A 22,626-nucleotide genomic window follows, 5' to 3' on the forward strand; every position below is an offset into this window, starting at 1 on the left:
CATGGAACTCAAATTTTATATTACATAGTTTCATTGCTTAAACTTTTATTTGGACTTGTTCAGTATTTTGGGAACACTAAACTAGAGAATATGTAAGAAGAAAGATCTAGGGAGTCAAACCAAGAAATTTAAATTGGTGTTTAATCTTTCCCAAGTAGGAAGTATATGTTGGTGGTAGAGCTGGCCTTCTGTACTCATAGGTTCCACATCTGTACTCAACCAACTGCAGAGTCAACTAACTATAGATTGTAAAAGAATTTATAGAGAAGAAAAATCATACCATAGTCTTGTATATGTACAGGCTGAGTGATCTTGTCCTCAGCTGTGAATACAACTATTTATATTCTAATAGGCATTAGAAGTAATCTATGGATGATTTAATGGATAAAAGAGGATTATGAGTTATTATATATGTCTCAAATTTAACATAAGGAACTAATAAGGATTTTTGGCACCTGCAGGGTGTCTCATGACTAATCCCCTAAGATATTGAGGATGGCTAAATCTCAAATTTATCATTAAGAAATTATTTTACAAACATTTAAACAAATCAGGCAACCAAAAAGGAAGTCTAGACAGTCTCTTACATTTCACTGAGATTCACATACAATTCTTGGTAAGCAATCCACCACATATTTTAACTTGGCTACATGTCATACTATCTAAGACATACTTCTTTTATTATCTGCCACGTATATATAAAATGCCAAAAATACTAACCTCACTGGGCTTATTGTCTGGCACTTAGAAGGTGCCCAATGATTATTATTGTCCTTAGTTTTGGAAACAAGTTTTATAAGGTAGAAGATTCTGGAATTGTGGTTCTAGGGGTCTGGCCAGATGGCTCAGCAATTAAGAGCACTCACTTGTTGCTCTTGCAGAGGACCTGAGTTCAGTTTTGAGCACCCCCATTAGGCTTACAAACACCTGTAACTCCAGCCCCAGGGGGTCTGATTTCTGCCCCTCTGACCTCCACAGGCACCTATGCACATATACACACACATACGCAAATAAAATCTTAAAAAGAAAAGACTGCAGATCTAACTTTTTAAAACATGAACTAAAAATTAAAGAATACTAATTTATAATTTAGGGAAATAATCCTAAATGCTTTAATGCAGTGTTAACACACTGGCATTCAAAACAAAACAAACAACTGTTACCTTAAACTGTATAGTAGTCCTTCCTTATCCTCAGATGACTGAAACTGGTGATAGTACCAAACCCTGTATTGTAGGGTTTTGTCCTATACATATATACTTATAACTTTCAGACACAGTAAGAGATTAACACATAACAAAAATGGAACAATTTTAAGTTATATGACTGTTGTGTCTCTATGAAAATATCTTATTGTACTTTAGCCTTGTGGCTTAAAGGAAACACTTGGGCAAATCCAAATTGCTAGCATTACTAATCTTGTGCTTCTGGGCAATTTCTGAGTAAAATAAGGTCACCTGAACACAAATAATACTGTAATGGTTGACCTGATAACCTAGAGAGGTACCAGTGACTGGGAGGTAGCATCTACAGTGTATATACCCTCAACAAAAGGATGGGTCAAGTCTCCAGCAGACGACTTCACCTACTTATAAGAATAGCAAACAACTTAAAACTAAGACTGGATTACCTCTAGAATTCCCACTGGGTATTTCTGGACTACAGTTAAGTAGGAAACTGAAAATATGGAGAATAAAATGTGGCTAAGGTAAAGGGTTATTGCACACAGTACAATTTAGTAGTATTAACTTCTATAAGATAATTTTGTTCAGTCTTCAAAACTTTTGCTTAACTCCCTTGCTTATTAATTGCCCTCTTCTGCTATGAAGTTATCTATCTACCCTATAAAGTTATTGGAAAGTTTAAATGAAGTGAGATATAAAGACTAGTAGAACATAGTAATTGGTAAACACCTCAATATGTATGTTCTATTATAGCAATAATGTCCTGACTTATAGAAGCCCTCATATTAAAATACTGTGAATGGCTCTATAAAAAGTTATCTTCCGGTTAAGGAGAAATCACCCAAACAGCACTAAACTGAACTTTCGTCTTACTGCTCCTTACACTATGATTCACAAAATGGGACACATTTCCATATCGCGCTGCATCCACTGTGAATTCATCAGATTCATAGTCCAGATCAAAAAGATAGGTGATTCCTTGGTTGTCATACAACTGTCCACGCTTCTCAGCCTCTTCACTTGTGATCACCTAAGGTGGGGAGAAACAACAGAACTGTAGTTTTATGTTTTTCTTTTTGTGACAGGCTCTCTCAAACTTCTGAACTCCAAAGGTCTTTCTACCTCCATTTCTTGCATAGCTGGGACTACAGGTGACACAGTACTCTGTGAAACCACAGAATATTATACAGCCACTGTGGAGCCAAAGAAGCATTATTAAGCTACTAACATTGATACAAATATTTAAAAAGAAATTCAAGTGTCATCAAAACATTCATATGAACTAAAAACTAGATAGAAAAAGAGTATAGAAATGAGGGAAAGTGATGGTATAAAGGACTACTGAAAATGAAATCCGAGATAAGCTGAGATATGGTTCTCTGTACTACCTGCATTCCTGTGTGCAAAGAGCTGCCCACCTATGCTCGACAGGACAGAGGAACAAGGTTACCTTCACAAGAGTATGCACTCTCAAAAGGCTCTCCAGTGTGGCTCTCAACCTTCCTGGTGCTGCGACCCTTTAATACAGTTCCTCATGCTGAGGTCACCCCAACCATAAAATTATTTTCATTGCTACTTCATAATTGTAATTTTGTTACAGCTAGGAACTATAATGTAAATATCTGCTTTGCGATCCCCAAAGTGTTGTGACCCACAGGTTGAAAACCAATGTCCTATGAGGAATAACACATGGAAACTTGTTATACAACAGGCTTTATGTTACACATGCAATGAGCCATTTGGAAAGCTTTGTTTTTCAGAACAGAAGCTTCAGCTCAAAATCATGGCCTAAGGCTGGGGATGTAATTCAGCTTCGAGCATCAGGCACTGGCTAGGTTCCAAACATCCCTATTACCATGGAATCTGTCACAGCTTGGTCAGTGTTCAGCTGAAGACACCAACACTAGCCAAAGTGATGTATATTCTTAGCTAAAATTCTCTGTGCCTGCTTCTTCATTTGTAATAGTGGAGATAAGTCCTCTTTCAGAAATTTGAAGATTAGGGGGCTAATATACTAAGGTGCTTAGCTGTGGCCCATGATGAGTACTATGTTAACACTTATGTATATGATAGTTATCAAAGGAAATATGCTAGGATTTGGTAATCAGAGAATGCTCTGCAGTTCAGGGTAGTGTTTATTTAGTTATTATTATAATAAATGCTTTTTTTAAAAAAGTTTTTGGAGACAGGGTTTCTCTGTAGCTTTTGAGCCTATCTTGGAACTAGCTCTTGTAGACCAAGCTGGCCTCAAACTCACAGAAATCCACCTGTCTCTGCCTCCCGAGTGCTGGGATTAAAGGCATGCACCACCACTGCCTGGCAATAAATGCTTTTATACATATTTGATAATACTAAAAATATTTTCTGCTCAGTAATGTCCTTCATACTGATATAAAACAGAAAAGAAATTTAATCATACTGGACCAAATAATGATAAATGTAACTTCAAAGTTTCAATGTCAGCATTTATGTAGGTAGGCCTGACTTTCTTCTTAAGACTTCTGTGTAAATATAGTTAATTTTAAAAAATATGGGCGCCATGTGGTGGTGGTGGTGCACATCTTTAATCCCAGCACGCTGCACTCTGGAGGCAGAGGCAGGCGGATCTCTGAGTTCAAGGTAGCCTGGTCTACAGAGTGAGTTCCAGACAGACAGGGCTACACAGAGAAACCCTGTCTTGAAAAACTAAACACACACATATATATATTAAAAAAAATTAAAAAATATGCTTCAGTCAGTGGTTATGAATGAATGCCAACTATTAACTTATTTTATTATCTATTTGCTCATATAAAAAGTTTTACATTTTTAACTATACCAGTGAACCTTTCTCCTAAACCTGAAAATGAATTTCTACATATCTGCAAATGATAACATCAAAACGTATCACATATTTACATTAATAAGGTAGGAAGGTAACTTTTTAAAAGTATAAAGCTCATATCCATAGGAGAAATTTAATGTACCTCTCCAACATATTCCATGACAAAACTCATTCTTTTAATCTTCACAAGGGTTTTTACACCCCAGCCGCAACCATTGCTAGTTCTAAAGATGCACAGTGAATACTGTGTGCCTTTTTGTACAATCCTATTGGGACAGTCAGGTCCACATTGACACCTTGAATTACATTCGTAGATGGGAGTGCCAGGTTTAATTTTAATTTGTTGGTTCTTATTATAAGCCAAAACAACTCCGGCCTCAACAGGACAACACTTTCCCATGAAGCAGTCTGTACATGAACATCCGAAGGTAGCTTCATTGTTTATGGTGATTCCTGGAGCTGGCCTGTATTCGTTAATGTAGTAAAAGTCTAAGGGTGGGCCCTCCAAGTCAACAGTATTTTCAACAAATATCATCCCTTTGTGGTTCTTTCTTCTGTTGAGGTAATCTTGCCATCTCTGCAGAGCTATTCTTTGCTTGGCTTTCTTTACAATGTACTCAGCGACAGCAGGTGGCAAGGATTTCCTCCTACTGTTTTTTGGAGTGATTGCCTTCCCTTTCTTTACCCGAGATAAGAAACTATTCTTGTCACTGGAGAACTGCTGCAGCAGTTGTGGACACCTGAGGTTGCTCAAGGGCTCCCAAGTATTCGTAGACTCTGGCCATCCTTTCCATTTTACAAGGTAATATTCTACATCCTTAAAATAGAAAAGAAAATACAATTCAGATTATGAAAGTCTCTATAGTGGCATTTCTCTTAATAATTTAAAATACATGAAGAGCCAAGTAAAGTGTAAGTCAGATAAACAGAACTTTTGTATGCTATCTGAAACACACTATTTAATGGGAACATCTGACAAGAGACCAAAGCATCCTATCTAGAGAAAGATAAAGGCACTGAAACCTATGACTTTTACTAAATAGTATTAGGTCAAACAAAAAATTATTTACCTTGATCATGGAAACAGATGGTCCCAAAGCAAACATTAGGCTAGTGTCTCACATGGCCAGCATCATACCATGTATTTTCTAAGGGCTATAATATGGGACATGTGGGAATTTATATCCTCAATGTCATGGCCACACATCCCTTAGATGTTCTAAAGATAAGCTGGATAATCACTGTTAGCCACATGTAGCTACTGAGAACCTGAAATGTGGCTATACTCAAATGATGTTCTTTGTGCATAAATACTGCACTGAATTTCAAGAATGGGAGGTGCAAAATGTCTTTACCTTTAAATGCCTGTAACGTTGAAACATTTTACAGATATTGAATTAAATATATTATTCAAACCAATTACTACTTTGTATGTGGTTACCAAGAAATTAAAGTAACACTGCAGTTCACATCGTTGTTTCTACCAGATATTAACATTTTAATAAATGCAGACCTCATTTAGAGAAACCTGTGTAGCTTAAGTAGGAGGCATGAAGGACAGCAAAGATCCACTTCTTATCACCTAGAATGTTATTGGCCACCATGGTTTCTGAAGTCTCTTTTACACACAGTGACTGTTTCTTTCCTTAAGGTCAGCTGACACTGCTAAGGGCCTAATTTAAAGGCAGTTCATGTACAATAATAGTAAATTCTAAAGTGATGTCTTTCAGTAGTTTCTTCGTCTTAGAACAGCTAGCACATATCCACGGACCCTAAGGTAAAGTAAGCTCAGAAATGCTCCTAAAATATCAAAGTGGGTGGAAGGCTGGAGAGATGGCTCACTGGTTAAGAGCACTGGCTCTTCCAGAAGACCTGGGTTCAATTTTCAGCACCCACATGGCAATTCACAATTGCCTATAACTCCAGTTATTTGACATCCTCACACAGACATAGATATAGGCAAAATACCAACACACATAAAATTAAAAAAATAAATAACTATGGTGATTAAACATTTGTTATTTTTAACTTTTTTACATGACATCTTATATGGGATTTCTCTCTGTATGCTGTGAATAAGTTTTATTACACTAGTTAATAAAGAAGCTGCTTTGGCCAATGGCAGGGCAGAATATGGCCAGGTGGGAAATCAGAACAGAGATACAGAGAGTAGGCGGAGTCAAGGAGATGCCATGTAGCTGCAAAAGGAGGACAATGAAACCTTATGGTAAACCATAGCCTAATGGTGATACACAGATTAATATAAGTGGGTTAAATTAAGATATGAGCTAGGTAGGAGTACTCCTAAGATGCTGGGCAAGCAGGGTTGTAATAAATATAGTTTATGTATGATTATTCGGGTCTTGGCAGTCAGGAAACAAAAGTAGTCTTCATTTTGAAAATGGCGCCCAATGTGGGACCTGAATTGTAGTTGTACCAAAGAGTTCCACAATAGCCTGGAATGGAGTATAACAAAGGCTTATTTGGGGATAAACTAACAGTAAGGGTAGCAATCCATAGTCCCCTGTGTGTGCTGGGAACTGGAACTGAATGTAGCAGAAAAAGGGCCGCACATAGACCATGCCCAAAGTGGGCCAGTATCTTAAATGTTATTGGTTAAAGGAGTTCCCACGACAGACATCTATTTGTGTATATGTATATATTTGTATGGTACATACAAATGATGTGTGTGCGGAATGATGACAACATGCAAGAGTAGGTTCTCTACTTCCACCAGGTGGGTCCCAAGGATTAAATTCAGCTTGTCCAGCTTGATTGCAAGTGCCTTTACGCACTAAGCCATCTTGCTGTCCAGTGTTTTCTTAATTTGTGGATATTAAAAAAAATTATTTATTGCAATAAATTTGCCTATGAAAATTTCAGTTAACTTTTACTATTAAGTAGGAATGAATATAATAGTTGTTTTAGTACCTACTAATCATCCCCCTGCCCAAAACACACACTGTACTAGAGCTCAAACTCTGCACTGACACATGCCAGACAAGCATTACACCATGTTATAACCCCATCCCTAGCCCATGACTTCAACACAAATGACTCAGGGTCTTTGGTATACTGCTAAAGTACAAAAACTCAGTTCAAGAACAGCTGCACTCCCACAAGTGAGCTTATCTTATCCTCATTATCAGTACCTTAATTTTTTTATGTCCTATTCATCTATCATAGTTCATATGAATTAAAAGAACTGTTTCATTTTGAAAACTGTTCAAAATATGTTTGGGCTTTTTCTATTAAAATGTATTTAATTATGATCTGATGATATATAGTACACAAATTATATGATCATAATACATGTATGCATGTATGTATGTATGTTATGTATGTATGGTCATTACAGAAAGCCTGGATATACACCAAAGTGTGTCTAATTGGGCCTAAGGCCTAAAGATTTTTTCCTTCAGTCAAGTAATGATAATTTAGTACTGTTGATACCAGATCTACCTACATAAAACTAGTTATGAGATCCAACTAGCATTGTCTGAACTCATCTATTCCCTATAACTCTTAAGTTTTGACTTTGATACCAGAAGAAAGCAACACAACACTTTTACTGCAGAAAATAATAAAAGACAAGTACTGGCTCTAGGCTGCATGATTAAATTACCACTCGAATGAAAAGAAACATCATTGAAGTTCACTTCCCAAATAACTGTAATGGTTAATCTTAGATAAGTCACTTGTATTTAAAATGACTGAAGTTTTTATATACATATATCAACCACATTGGTAACTAATCAATTCCTGTACAGGAAATATACTTTAAAAACAAGATTGATTTTGGCAAAACAGTATGAAAATATTAATATTTTATTTCTGGTTTGTAGTCTTTTATAAGCATATTTCATTTTTAAAATCTAAAAAAAGACTTCATTTTTGAAAAATAAGATTACTTTATAAAAACCACTGACTTATAAGGCAAATTTAATTAATTCAATAACCTATAATTCAAAATTAAAGCCAAAAACCTTTTTGGCTTTTAGCATACCACAGATGTATATGTGAAATAAACAAACAAACAAACAAAAAGACAATATGTGAAATAAATATCAGTGGACGTCAATTCAATTTTAAATGCCAAAATAACATAACCAATACTATTAAAACAGAAAGATGGTAATCAGTAGGGGTCAGACAATTAGAAAAGAGAACAAAGAAAGCAGAAAAGACTACTATCAAAGGCTGACTTTTTGTGTGTATGTATGGAACACAGTAGGCAAGATGAAAGCAAAAGTTGTGGCTTTTAATAATAAAGCATCAAAAAACAAAACCAGTTATAAGATGGATCTGTTCAGTTTGCAGTCGAGAATGTTGAAGGGAGAGGAAAACTGCGATGCTAATGCCAACAAGTAACTGTGGGCAACCCTAAACCCTATTTACTGAACAGTAAACCCTATTTACTGTTGGGCACTCCAGTACTTCTTACAATTCTTAGAAGCCATGGTCTGTGTGAAGCTTAAGTACATATGCATTTAACTCCACTTTACAACCTAACTACCAAGCCAGCTGAGTCTTCTGTTCTCAGCTAATCTGACCTCTCTTCTATAGCAGTAGTCACGACCTTACATTCCTTAGCGCTCAAAGCATGACTTTCTCTATCTTTTCTACTTTCTTTATTGGCATGGCTTCTTGGCCCCTTTTTATATAAATGGGTGTTTATCCTTTTGAGAATCTGAAAAAAGCTATGAATCTATATGTCATATAGGCAACTTTTTGGGTCACTGGAACTTGAGCTCTAATGCTTTCTTAGAGCTTGATCTCCAGGACTCAGATGGTACAAGGAGAGAACCAACTCAAAGTTATTCTCTGACCCCTACATACATGCCAGGGTACATTCCACACTCACAGCATGCTAAATAAATACATGTAAAAAACAATAACACAACCTTCTTAAGATTGGTTCCTGATAGCTCTCACTGTAACATCCCACTATAATCCCATTCATTCACTACTCTCTAACCGCACTGAACTCACCTGAAAGCCAGTTTTCTGCTGCTTGCTCACGAAGTTCTCCATGATTAGAATGCTATAAGACAATTGCCTAGAGAATTTATTTTAATCTCATCTTATGTGTAGAGAAACCTTTTCACTTAAAAGAAAATGAGCATGTGTTTAGTAAGCCTATGTTCATGTATATACACAACGTGTGTAGAGTGCCCTTCCAGGCCAGAAGAAGGCAAGAGATCCCCTGAAACTGGTAATACAGACAGTTTTGAGTCATCATTCGAGTGCAGCAAACCCAATCCACATGCTCTGCAAGAGCAGCTAGTGCTCTAAACCACTGAGCCATCTCTCCAAACCCCCATTCATCTTTTAAAATAGCTCAAAGAACAACTCTTTCGTGACATCCTTCCTGCCTCTCTTGCCCAAGAACTGAGCACTAACTTGCCTATGCTTCCATTTCTAAGTTAAACTATGAGTATTCATGAGAAGGGATGGAATTTTTTTTCCATAGCCTCAAAACATGCACAATACTTCTATCAAAATTTGAATACTTCTATATGTGCAACAAAAATGATTTCTAGAATTAATGCAATATAAAAATAAAAACAATATTATGAACTTTCAAAAAATGAGAACCAGTCATGGTTTTTTGTTTTGTTCATTTGTTTTGGGTTTTTTTTTTTTTCTTTTTTTTGAGACAAGGTTTCTCTGTGTAACAGGCCCTGTTCTGGAACTAGCTCTTGTACACCAGGCTGGCCTTGAACTCACAGAGATCTACCAGCCTCTGCCTCCCAAGTGCTGAGATTAATGGCGTGGGCCACCACCACCCAGCATGTTTATCAATTTTAACTGACTATAGCTAACATATGATAATGAATATCTAAGCTTTTACGTATACATGAAAATAATATTTTCTTTCTTTCTTTCTTTCTTTCTTTCTTTCTTTCTTTCTTTCTTTCTTTCTTTCTTTCTTTTTGGCTTTTCGAGACAGTATTTCTCTGTAGCCTTGGCTCTGTAGAAAAGGCTGACTTTGAACTCATAGAGATCTTTCTGCCTCCTGAGTGCTGAGATTAAAGGTATGTGCCCAGCAGAAAAACATTTTCTACATTTCTATTCCTTATTTCTGCCATTTTTTGTGATAACCATCATAGTCCATATCATACCACAACACCAATGTTATTATATAAATAGTTGAGAACCAGCATTATCAACAGAAGGTCTATAGAAGGGTTTCATGCCAGCAACTAACAGAAAAGGAACTCCAGTGTTGGCTCAGCAATTAACAGCATTGGCTGCTCATCTAGAGTACTCAGGTTCAGTTCCCAGAACCCACACAGCATCTCACAACTGCCTATAACTCCAACTTCAGGGGATACAACATCCTCTTCTGACCTCTGTAGGCACTGTACACACATGGCACACTTACATACATGGGGGCAAAACACTTAACATAAATCAGATGATTGATGGATGGATGGACGGATGGATGGGTGGTTGGTTAAAATGAATCTGACACCTGGGTTAGATCCGAAACTTTAAAAAAAAAAAAATTTATGCAACCATAGGAAAGTTCTTTCTGAAAGCTCTACTTTTATAGTCCTTAAAATTTGGATTATACGGTTGGAGAGTTGGCTCAGTGGTTAAGAGCACTTATTGCTATTGCAAAGGACCTGGATTCAATTCCCAACACCCATATATAGTGGCTCACCACTTCCTCGGGCACCAGGCACATGTGTGGTACAGATATATATGCAGGCAGAACACTCACATATACAAAATAATAATAAAAAAAAAAACTGAGGTTGCTGGGCAGTGCTGGTGCATGCCTTTAGTTTCAGCTCTCAGGAGGCAGAGATCTCTGTGAGTTCAAGGCCAGCCTGGTACACAGTGAGTTCCAGGATGGCCAGAGCTATTACAGAGAAACCCTGTCGTGGGGAGGAAAAATAGTAGTTGCAGTTTAATGATTTCTGCTGTTCTAATTTCTAAAAAATTACTTCAGATGTGCTGTCTTTCAAAAATATTAATCTACTCTTAGATACAGACTATTCTGTTTGAGCCAGGTAGTAAATACACTAGTACTTCTAGATATTCAGAGATACTGATATACCTTAAGAAGTTTTCCAAGGGACAAAGCCTATCATTGGAAGTGGGGCTATTGTTATGATTTTTTTAAAAATGCTGCAAGATTCCCAGTGGTAGTAGGCAGCAGAAATGCTGTAGGTCCCAAATGGTGGTAGCAGGCCATGTGGCGGCACACAGCGGGCACTGGGAGCAGCCAGCACCAGGCAGCAATGGCTGCCGGTCCCCGAGGGTGGCTGGTCCCAGGCAGGGAGACACATGGTGGGCAGGAGACAGAAACATGGATAGACAGGACATGTAGAATGAGGTTAAATATTTATTCAGGGAGCTATGGAGGGGAAGGCAAATGGGGAGGGGGGGGGGGGGGGAGAGAGAGAGAGAGAGAGAGAGACAGAGAGAGAGAGAGAGAGAGAGAGAGAGAGAGAGAGAAAGGAGGGAAATGGAGAAGTGGGGAGAGAGGCAGAAGCGAAGCTGCCTCTCCCAGAGGAAGATGTAAAGAGAGAGTGAGCTCAGGCCGGAAGCTGAAGATCAGCCTGCCTCAGTGGATGGGGGAAGGAGTAGGCATGGCTTGTACAAACAATCATAACAACTACAATCTACATTGAGTTCATCTATACCACTGAGTGACATCAGATAGCATTTTCCCATTTCTCAAGCTGGTTACTTCATATTGCTCTAGGTTCAAGGTCTTCTATCCCACTTCATTTTTAGTAGCATATGGCCCTTGTTCCTAACTGCCAGTATCCTACAGATATTAAACTGTAAGTCAATGTAGCTATAATAGAAGAGATGTACTTTATCAATTATTCTTTAATGTCCAACTCTTTGGTTTCTGCCTCACTACTAGTTCTAAGTAACATTTAAACACCTCTCATTTTTCAAAAGCAACATAAAACCAAGCTTCCTTGGACATATAAATGTTTGCATAGTTAAGGAATCTTTGAGGTCATAGAGTATATTTTAGCATATAGCTCTTTAGAACATTAAAAAGGTTTTAAAGCATACAACTATGACTCAATTTTTAACACAACTTCAAAACTATAAACGCCATTATACCATTTTTTCTCTCCAGGAGTAGGCTACTTTGAGAGTCCATACTACTTGACTGTTTTTATCCCTCCTACTTATTCTTCACATTGTTCTTTTGGCTCTTCTGTTCATGGCAATACAGAAACCACTTGCAGGGCATGAATAGCCCTTTGACTGCTAACTTCAGTATATTCTTCACAGATTTTTCTTTTATCAACTGCTCAGTGCTCTTTAACTAACTATCTCTTCTTTCAGCTCCCTTTAGTCACACCTCCAGATTTCCTATTATCTTTCCTGCCAGTTAATGGCACAAGCCTTTCTCCTCGGGATTCTTCATCCAGTCCTTGTGCTCTTTTTCATCTGTTTTGCTTTGACTGCTCTACCCACTGAAGACTTGACAGTAGAGTAACGTTCTCGTCATGCCATTTCTGTACTCAGTGGTTCTGTGCTTCCCTCAAGATGAATCCTAAAGTCCTTTTGCCTGTAAAGAGTTGCAGTCCTTCTAGCTCATCTTAACTATGTTCTATCCAGATTTTCTATTCCTTGAAGGAGTTGGGCTGTCTTCTGTATCAGGATCCCACCCCCTTATCTTTTCATTTCAAAACATGTTTCCCATAGATAACTGCCCAGTCTCTGCACAATAGGTCCTTCTATTATGCCAACACTCACCTTCACTGTAATTAAGTACTTTGTACAGGAACTTAGTACTCTGCTCTGAGTAGTCATCTCACTAATTATGAGTTAGCATATTCCCAATAAAAAACGCTAAAGAAGGTTACCTAGAGAGCAGCTTCTAAGTGAGAAGAGGACCAAGAAGTAATCTACATTAGAGAAAAAAAGATGAGAAGCAAAGAGAGTATGAAGAACATTGAAAAATAGATTGGGGGGTTGGTGAAAAGAATAACAATGAGGAGCTACAGAGATGGCTCACATATCAAGAGCACTTGCTGCCCTTGCAGATCTGGGTTCAGTTCCCAGAACCCAGATCAAGTGGTTCACAACTACATGGAACTCCACTTCCGAGAGAGCTGGCATCCTCTGCCTCCCATAGGCAACTGCATGATCATGCACATACATACACTTGGGCACACGTACATAGCATAAAAACAAATAGCTCTAACCGTAAACAATGATGTCATTGAATTGTTAAAGGTCAGTATCTATTGTAAAAAAAAATCAATATTAATTATGCACTATAATTAATTGTTGGTGTTGTTGTCACTACCCTTATTTCATAAAGAAACTGGAGGACAGAGATGCTAAGTTGCTAAAGATTACATCTAGGCAGTCTTCCATAGATAAGAGAGTCTCAAAGAAGAAAACCAACCACAGTAAATGTAACAAACTAGTCCAGAAAACTTTAAGGTCTTCAAACTTGACAATAGGTGGTCAGTGATAGGGACACACAAATTGGAATAAAATGGGCTAAAAGTTAAAAAAAAATTAACAGGATAAAATAAATACAAATCATATATCTGACAAGGGATTTGTAGGTATAATATATAACTAAATAACTTAATAGAATATAACTTTAAAAACTGAGTAAGGGATGGGAGACCTGCAGAGACAGCTCAGTAAGTAAGAGCACTTGGTATGCAAAGTATAAGGACTTGAGTTCAAATCCCCAGTACGTCCCCCACCTCCCCAAAAACAAAACCTGAGCACTGCTGCATGGACCTGCAGTTCTAGTGTTGGAAGAACAGAGAGGCAGACTCTGAGAGTTCAATGAGCATTCACCTTAGCCTAAATAAAATGTATCTGGTTCAATAAGAGATTCTGTCTTAAAAAAAATAAGGCTAAGATGGACAGACCTTTTCTGGCTTCCACATGTGCCCACAGAAGCATTCACACCCATGTGCAGACACGACACACCAATGCACATGCGCACACACACACACATAAATAAGTAAATAAATAAGAGTATTTTTAGAATGAGCAAAGGATCTGAATAATTAGTTCACCACAACAGTTACAAATGTCCAGTAAGAGCATGATAAAAAGATGTTGGACATCATTAATCTCTAGAGAAATATAAATATAACCCACAATGAGATGCACTTCTCACAAGGATAGCTACATAGAAACTAAAACTTTTTGTTTTATGTATGTAAAGTACTGATATGTAAGTAAAATGGTGCTGGGTTCTGGAAAAGCTTGGCAGTTCCCAAAAGAGTTAAACAATATCTTATGACCTAGGAATTCCACTGCAAGAGAAAAGAAAACGATGTCCATACAAAAACTAGCATACGAACATACATAACCGTATTGATTATAATAGCCCCAGACAGAAACAACTGGGATGAGATGGATCACAGGTAAGAGCACTTGTTCCACAAGGAGGAGGACGTGAGTTCAAGTACCAGCAGTCATAAAATATCCGCCAAAACCACATGCACCTGTAACCCCAGTGCTACTGAGGTCAGAACAAGATCATCACTGCGGCTTGCTGCCTACCAGCCTAGCCCAAAGTTTAGCTAGCGACCCAGTCTAAAGCAATCCGACAGTGGCAGAGCAGGACATCTGAGGTCCTTCTCTGGTGCACAGACCTTGAGGAGGGAGGAAGAAGGAGGGGGCACACAACTCAACAAAAAAAGAAAATAGATTTGGCAGTTGCTTAGGGCTGGTAGTTGAAATTTAAACAGTAATAAAAAATAAAAATGAAAAAATTTAATGAAAAAGGTTCTAAAACTGACTCAGAGTATACTAAGATTTGAACTGAACACTTTAAATAAGCAAATTTTATCGCAATAAAAGTTTTTTAATGAAATAAGAAAGAATATACAAGAAAATACCTGTTTGAGTAAAGAGGGGAAGCCAAAGGTTAGAGAAGATGTGAATATTACTGACACAAATGAGTGAAAAGAAGAGCTTACTATTTAAAAGACACAAAACTGGGATATGTATTTTATACAGCACTGAAGAGGCCAGAGCATGATGACTGTAGTTCAAGGCCAGCCTGGGACTAAATAGAAAACCTGTCTAAATTAATTAAAAAGAAACCACAAGTTCAGATAAAGTCCTGGGGGAGTCACCAGGAAAACATGGTGACACCTTTGAAAGACCAAAGATAGAGATGACTCATGGTGAACGAAGATTGAATGCTAAAGGCTTAAATTCATAGAGGCAGAAGGCGAGGAGTCTTCAGTTGAATAGGAGAAGCAAGGGGAGGGGAAAAGGTCCAAAACAGTACTAAATATTGGGAAAACCGCTGATACAAGAAAACAAAGCAGCATGTAAAAATCTTGTCAAGTAGAACTAAACAATGAGAATCGCAGGAGTTTGGTTTGTTTGGTATTTCTTCCCAGGGTGGGGGGCTGCTGGAGCTTTAGGAAGGCCAGGCACGTGCTCTGCACTGAGCTTTAGTTCCCTTAACAACTTTTCAGAAATGGACTGTAAGGAGTCTAAGTTGCACAGGATGGGCTTGAATTCGCTGTGAGCCTTCTGTTTCAGCCTCGCTAGCAGCTGGGATTACAGGTCTATGCCACCAGGGACGGCTTAAAAGTATGTTCTAATGGAGCTACTGCATATGATCAGATGATATGCCCAGCTAGGCTGATCAGGCTAGGGCTTCTAAACCAAACTAGGCTAGGCTCTTTCAGTGGTAGGGTGCTGAGGGTGCTGGTAGAGATGGAAGCTTGAGTAAGATCCCTACATGGGGAAGGCAATGCTACCACAGGAAGACAGGCATTCAAAGGAAGAAATGGACTTACCAAGGGGCCCAGCAGAGATGGAAAAATCACATTAAATACATTCTTGATTGTTTATCTGCAAGAACTGAGATTAATGGCCAGCAGAAAGCTACAAGCAAATGAATTCCCAAAAATATAATTACAAAGTTTAGATCAAAGAGCTTCTTGGAATAACACATTTTAAGATGAATAAAGGGAAGCACAAAGCAACTATATTAGTTGCTGAAGTTGAAGATATGAAATAAAGGCCCATGAAAGCCTGCCCATTCTATCACGCCTTAACTTGTAACCCAGTTTGACAGGATGGCAGGAAATGTAAACGGGGATGCTTCTGGAGGACATTCAGTAAATTCTACAGCTGGCTTGAAACCTCAGGTTGCTTCCAGGTGATTATGGGAAATGTGATCCAGGAACAGCATGAATTACAGGAAAAGTCAATCTGACATAAAACATTTGCTCTGGTAATCCATAAGGAGATAATCAAGAGTTGGATGTAAAATGATATAAATACCCTAAATACTCTAATGTAAGAGCACTTATATTTCAAAATCCCTTCAGAGTTACTTGACAAAAATCTATGACTTACAACCTTAAACAGTATGAAGAGCTTTGCTTATTTTTCAGGCTATTTTTATGTCAGAGAAACATGAAATAGTTGAGTATGAACAGGTCTCTGTCAAGGGGCTAGATATTGCCTTACCTTTACTACCTTGTAGTCACACAAGTACTCCACCTCATAATTGTTTAGATTCCTTTTGGTGATTCCAATCGATTTACATGTGAGCTTTTCTTTTCTACATAATTCCTGAAGAGTATCAAGTGAAACTAGGCAAGGCACACACCAGGCTACAATAAGAAAATAGAATTCTTTACTAATAAAATAGCTACTAGGAGGAAACAAAAACATCAAAACCTCTCAACTGACAATTTTAATAGTCTAGAAACGCACACAACAAGAAGCCAATTATGTGTATTTAAGAAAAAGTTACATGACAAGGAGCTATTTTTGGTGAATTGGACTTCTATCCTACTGTTTTACTGACAATGGCTAATTCTTGCTTGACCACTTAAAATATTTCATGTCTAGGCTTTCTTAGGACTACATATAAAGGCAAAAGTAAAATGCAGTAATTTTTTTACTATTATATTATATTCTACACAGAATATAATTGTTCTCTTAATAATAAACAGCCCTCTATGACATATTTTTAGAAAAACATCTAATATATATTCTAAAACAGTTACAATTTAAAAGTAACCTTTTCTTCTTTCAATCTCTTTTAATAGCAAAGTAAGCTTTTAAATTGAAATATAGTTCTGCAATTAAATCCATACCCTACCTTTTCCATTTTGGAATACTGCAAGAGGAATCTGAGCTTCATTTATTTTGCCCATGGTAAAATGTATCATCAATATGCATAGACCAGAAAAATCTACTTGAAAAGGAGAGCACCGTAAGTAATGCTCATTTCCTGCCCTGTTTTCAAACCAGCACACAAAGCAATACTCATAATAATCCATAAACAAGACTTAAAAGTCAGACATACTAATAATAACTTTACAGAGGCCGGCAATGAACTGGGCTCCTTCCGGAAATTAACGTTAGCAAGGGCCCAATCTTTTTGGGTACAGAGCCATTAAAAGTGGTGAAAACAGAGGTGACCAAACAAAATGTATCACTAAGGCATCAATCAAGCCGTCCGCAGTTCTGTACTGAGGTGAAGGTCAAGGAAGGGAGAACACAGCTGCTCTAACTTCCCCACATCCCTTACTCATCCCCTCCTCGCCCCCCCCCTCCCACACATAAGAACTTCATTGCAGAAAACTGTTAAGCATCATTTCCTGGCTCCAGTCACTGCAAAAGACTATTTCTGGCACAAGCAAAAGGCAAAGTCTTTTCCCCAAATTTGCAAGAATACATTGATTGCTTAGGTGTGGTGGTTTGGAGGTAAGACAGCTATAAAAAGTCTTATAAGTCGCCTCCATCTAAAAATCCTAAAGGTGTTTTGTGTAAGGCTAATCCCCTTATGCTAATCATCTGCAAAGGAGCATCCTCTTGGTTACCTGCCCAAGGTGTTTGTTTTCAAATTTTTTATCCCTAGCTGAGAATCCAAAAACACAACCCTAGAATGAATGGAAGGTGGTTTTGAATACGAAAACGTCATAACGAAGACCATTATGTGTAAATATCACAAGGCACCTCTCAATAGAAATGCTACACTTTGAGCATTTTGGAGTATTTTTTTTTAACCTGCAATCAGTTGGTTTACAATATTCCACAGCCTACAACGATGGAGGAAACAAAGTTTCATTGTCCGGATTATTTTATGACATCCCGCTTATAAAATCCTTCCACCACCCCACCCCCGCCACGCTTCAAGGAAGCAGAGTTGCGGGGGATAATAAAGTGTCACCATTTGAGTGAGGCGGAGAAAAGAAAGCTGGAGAACCACCTTTTCATTCCAGGCTGCTTCACAAACCCGGGACTTTCAAAGGGCGCGCGACTCGGGCGCACGCACGCGCACTGAGTGTCCCCGGCTTCAGCATCCACATAAATAACCCGCAAGTTCCAGCCGGGCCCCCCAAAGTTTCCAGGAGCTCAGGGCAGTGTCTGCACACACCCACTTTCTCACGGAGACACTTCACCGCGATGCCAGGCCGGCCGGCCCGGACGCGGGCACCGCACCTCAGCCCCGCTCCCACCGCTGCGGCAGCGCGCGCGCGTCCTTTTCCTGCTCACCCTTGAAAGAGGCGGCGCGTGCACACATGCCACCCAGGACCCGGGCCCGCGGGACTCGGACCCACGCACGCACGGAGCCGCCGTGTCCCGGGTCCGTAGCCGGCCGCGAGGGTACCGCGCTCGGGGTGTCCGCGCGGAGGCGTCCCGCCCACATCACCGTCCGGCTGGGCTTGGGCCTCGGGAGCGGACCTGGCGGCCGGTGACACTGCGCTCCAGCCTCACCTCTCGGGGCCTCGGCTCCGGCCGCCGCCATCTTGCGGAGCTTTCATTCAAACTGGCGCGGTCAGCCTGAGCAGCTCAGCTGGCCGGACGCCCCGCCCCGGCCCGCGAAGGACTCCGGAGCTGGGAGGCTGGAAGAAGCGAGGCGTCCTGACGTCACTGGAGGCCGACCCCAGCCGGCGGAGACACCACGCCTGCGCGGCCCACAGGGGGCGGGGTCTGTTGGCGGGAGCTAGGCGAGGCCCCGCCCCTCGCTGGTTCCACACCTGCTTTGGTGCCAAAGGCTGCAAACCAGGGTACCCTCCCTGGTCGGTGCTTTGAGTCTCTTCACCGAGGCATGGCATGCGCTTTATGAAATGCAAAACGTGCTGTGTGGCTTAGTGTGCACCGATAGCTTCTTTATTACCCCTGTTCCTCAGCACTTCAACCCAAGCAAGCCCTATTTTTTTCTTTCTCTCCGAGTCACTACAGCTCAGGATCTCAAAATTGAATGCACATGGGCTCGCTCGGAGAGACGTGGTCTGTTTGAATCACTCAAAGAGATTCTGGTGAGTTGATATGGCCGTGTAAGCAAGCAATTGAACTCAAAGGCAGGGTCTGACAATTGTCAAAATCCAGCCAACCCTGCCAACAGCTCACTTAGTGAAAGCAAACTTACAAGGTACGCTTACAACAAGGACTTACTTTATTTAACATTTTTGCCAGCCTTAAACTGGGTTCAGTTTTTAGCCATGTACACTGAGGGAAAATTGGATGACTGTCATTTTCACATCACTGTAAATCTGGAAGCTTGTAAGGAGAGCCATTGAGCCCAAAAGTCTTTCTGTAATTCCATTAGCAAGTCATGTCGGTGCTAATAGCAGACGCACACTGCCTGTCCCCTCTCCGTTTCCACCGCCGTGGCCTTTCTCCACATCTTCATTTCTCAGCCAAAGAAGCCTAACTGCTTTGACCTCTTCTTTTGTTACGCTTCCAGCCACTCCCATGGAACTAAAGTGAAACTTGCCCTTCTGCTTTAAATACTTCCCCACACAGCACACCTTCCCGTGCCTGAGATCTCCTGAAAAGTCTGTTTTCCTCGCTTACTTTGGACCATTCTCCCCTTTACCCACTATGTTCTATGGTTTTTCAAATTTTTATGTACGTAGTCAACCACAATACATATACAATTCAAATACAATAGACATACAATTCAAATGTCATAGGCATATTCAAAAATATTTTCATGTGTATCTCCTATGTGCCAGGCATCTGCTAGACAAGAAAGGAAAACAGTGTCTGTCCTCTTGGAGTCTCTTTCCTGGTGGGAAGAACGAACAATAAGCTGGCAACCCTATTGTTGTTTGGGGGACAGGGTCTCCCATAGCTGAGGCTGGACTCAAACTTGCTTTGTATGGGAGAATCGCCTTGACTTCCTGATCCTCTTGCTTCCTCCTTAATGTGCTGGGACCACAGTGAGCCAACACTCACTGCTCTAATAAACCCTCTAAACTGCTCTAATAGGTCACTTTCAGGTTTAAAGGCCCTACTCTACCCCCTTGCATTTGGCTATCTTCTTATTAGTTAGGTTTGGACTCAAATGATACTTCTTCAGAGAGGCATCTTAGGCACTCTGTCTCTATCTTTTCTTTAAAGCATTTATTAAAATTTGTGTCTGTAGAATTTAAAGAATAGTTTTGGTCTTGCTAAGTTTCGATGAAAATTTAGGAAAGGAGGCTGAGGGCAGGACAATAGCTGGGTAGCATAGTTCTTGTCTGATATATCCAAGGCTCTGGGTTTGATCACAGCACTGAGATTGCTTGTTTGTTTGTTGTTTCTTGAGACAGGGTTCTGGCTGTCCTGGAACGCATTCTGTAGACCAGGCTGGCCTCAAACCCACAGAGATCTGCCTGCCTCTGCCTTCTGAGTGCTGGGATTAAAGGCAGGCACCACCACCACCTGGCCTGAGAAAAAAAAATCTTTTTTATAAATTACTATTTTATAAATGAAGTGTTTCCTTTGTTTATCTATCAGGAATCCCATCAGTTCTGAGGCATAGAATAGATCTAGAGTAGGCCCAGCCATTTCAACATTCATCAGTGTCTGTTATCTATTCGAGAATGTCAACTCTCAGAGTGTGGAAGAGTGGACCTGAGACCCTTCAGGAAACCCATGAGCACAAAACTGCAGTCTTAAACTGTGAAGCAAGGCTGTATCCCTGGTGAGATGGTAACCAGCTCCGCAAGTGTTCTGTGATGCATGCACAGTAACCAGCCACAAAATACAATTCTCAGACATGTCTGTCTCACAAATTGGCACTGAGCATCATCGTGAAGATACCAGGAAGGCCTTGTCATTTGCCTTCTTTGTTTTTTTCTCATTGGTGTACTGGAGTTTCCCAGAATTCATAGAACTTATATAGTATACTGACAGAGGAAAGCATATATCAAAATATAGCTGTCTCCTGGTTAAGCCAGATGTTAAGAGACTCGAAAACATATACAATACTACACTTACTAAAAGCTAAAGCTTTTGTTTCAAAAGTTATTTTTCATAAATTGTTATTCCCATGAATAACATGTTCAGTTACTTTTTAACATTTTAAAATTACTTTAAAAATCTATTGAGTAACTTTAAAAAATCTTTCTCAACTGTATACATAGTTATATATTATAAACAAACGCTCTTTGGGTTATCAACTTTATGTACATTTTTCTGAGAGACAGGATCTCACTATATTTCTTAGGCTGTCTCCAAACTCCTAGGTTCAAGTGATCCTCTTCCCTCATTTTCTTTCTTTTTTTTATTTATTTATTAAATATTTCTGTCTCTTCCCCACCTCCGCCTTCCCTTTCCCTCCCCTCCCCCAATCAAGTCCCCCTCCCTCGTCAGCCCAAAGAGCAATCAGGGTTCTCCGTCCCGTGGGAAGTCCAAGGAAAACCCTCCTCCGTCCAGATCTCGTAAGGTGAGCATCCAAACAGCCTAGGCTCCCACAAAGCCACTACATGCAGTAGGATCAAAAACCCATTGCCATTGTTCTTGATGTCTCAGTAGTCCTCATTGTCCGCTATGTTCAGTGAGACCTGTTTTAACCCAGGCTTTTTCAGACCCAGGCCAGCTGGCCTTGGTGAGTTCCCGATAGAACATCCCCATTGTCTCAGTGTATGGGTGCACCCCTCGCAGTCCTGAGTTCCTTGTTCGTGCTCTCTCTCTTCTGCTCCTGATTTGGAGCTTGAGGTTTCAGTCCGGTGCTCCTATGTGGGTCTCTGTCTCTGTCTCCTTTCATCGCCTGATGAAGGTTAATATTCAGGAGGATGCCTATATGTTTTTCTTTGGGTTCTCCTTCTTATTTAGCTTCTCTAAGCACCCGAATTATAGGCTCCATGACCTTTATTTATGGCTAGAAACCAAATATGAGTGAGTACATCCCATGTTCCCTCATTTTCTTAAATACCTGGGACTGCAGGAGAATGCCATACTGCTTGGTGACAAGTTTTTTTTAAGTGGGGAAAGGGTCCTGACATTAAACTGAAGATCTTCATAAACACTGACTAGCGACGGTTTTGGAAGAAGAAAATCAAAACTTGCTAAGGGATAGACACCACATTCTTTGAGGTAGAAAGATCCATCTCTGTAAACACAATCTCCAAGGAACTGTGGAGTTTATCTTTTCCCACTTGAATGTTCTCTAAGGCCAAATCAGCTTCCTTATTAGCCAATGGTAATAAAACATATTCACAGCATACAGAGGGGCATCCCACACCAGACTTCCTTTGGTGATGAACAGTGCTGTGGAAATGAAGCCAAGTAAACCCTTTCCTCCCAAGCTCTTTGATCCTGGCGTTTGGTCACAGCAGTATAAACCCTGACTAAGGCAGGATAAATGTTATCCTGGTTACACTCTGTCAGTTTAGATAACCT

At 39.8% G+C, this 22,626-nt stretch overlaps 1 protein-coding gene across 6 annotated transcripts in view; it reads right to left on the reverse strand.

Moving 5' to 3' along the window:
- Positions 1-18,829, reverse strand: part of Suv39h2 (SUV39H2 histone lysine methyltransferase) — a 38,423-nt gene extending 19,594 nt beyond the window's left edge. For 3 of the 6 annotated variants that reach the window (XM_050150541.1, XM_050150543.1, XM_050150542.1), the window contains exons 1-4: positions 18,508-18,819; positions 16,468-16,613; positions 4,151-4,825; positions 2,068-2,214 (exon numbers count right to left, since the gene is read on the reverse strand). In XM_050150541.1, coding sequence (XP_050006498.1) covers positions 2,068-2,214; positions 4,151-4,825; positions 16,468-16,613; positions 18,508-18,760 — 1,221 coding nt within the window. In that variant the 5' untranslated portion in view covers positions 18,761-18,819. Of the gene's footprint in view, positions 1-2,067; positions 2,215-4,150; positions 4,826-16,467; positions 16,614-18,507 lie in introns of all 6 variants that reach the window. The other 3 variants (XM_050150544.1, XM_050150545.1, XM_050150546.1) reach the window with 2 other exon arrangements.
- Between the last annotated feature and the right edge of the window lie 3,797 nt (positions 18,830-22,626).

Source organism: Alexandromys fortis, unplaced genomic scaffold, assembly GCF_014885135.2.
Source record: "Alexandromys fortis isolate MF-2015 unplaced genomic scaffold, M_Fortis_MF-2015_v1.1 scaffold_69, whole genome shotgun sequence".
In the NCBI taxonomy this organism is placed as follows: domain Eukaryota; kingdom Metazoa; phylum Chordata; class Mammalia; order Rodentia; family Cricetidae; genus Alexandromys; species Alexandromys fortis.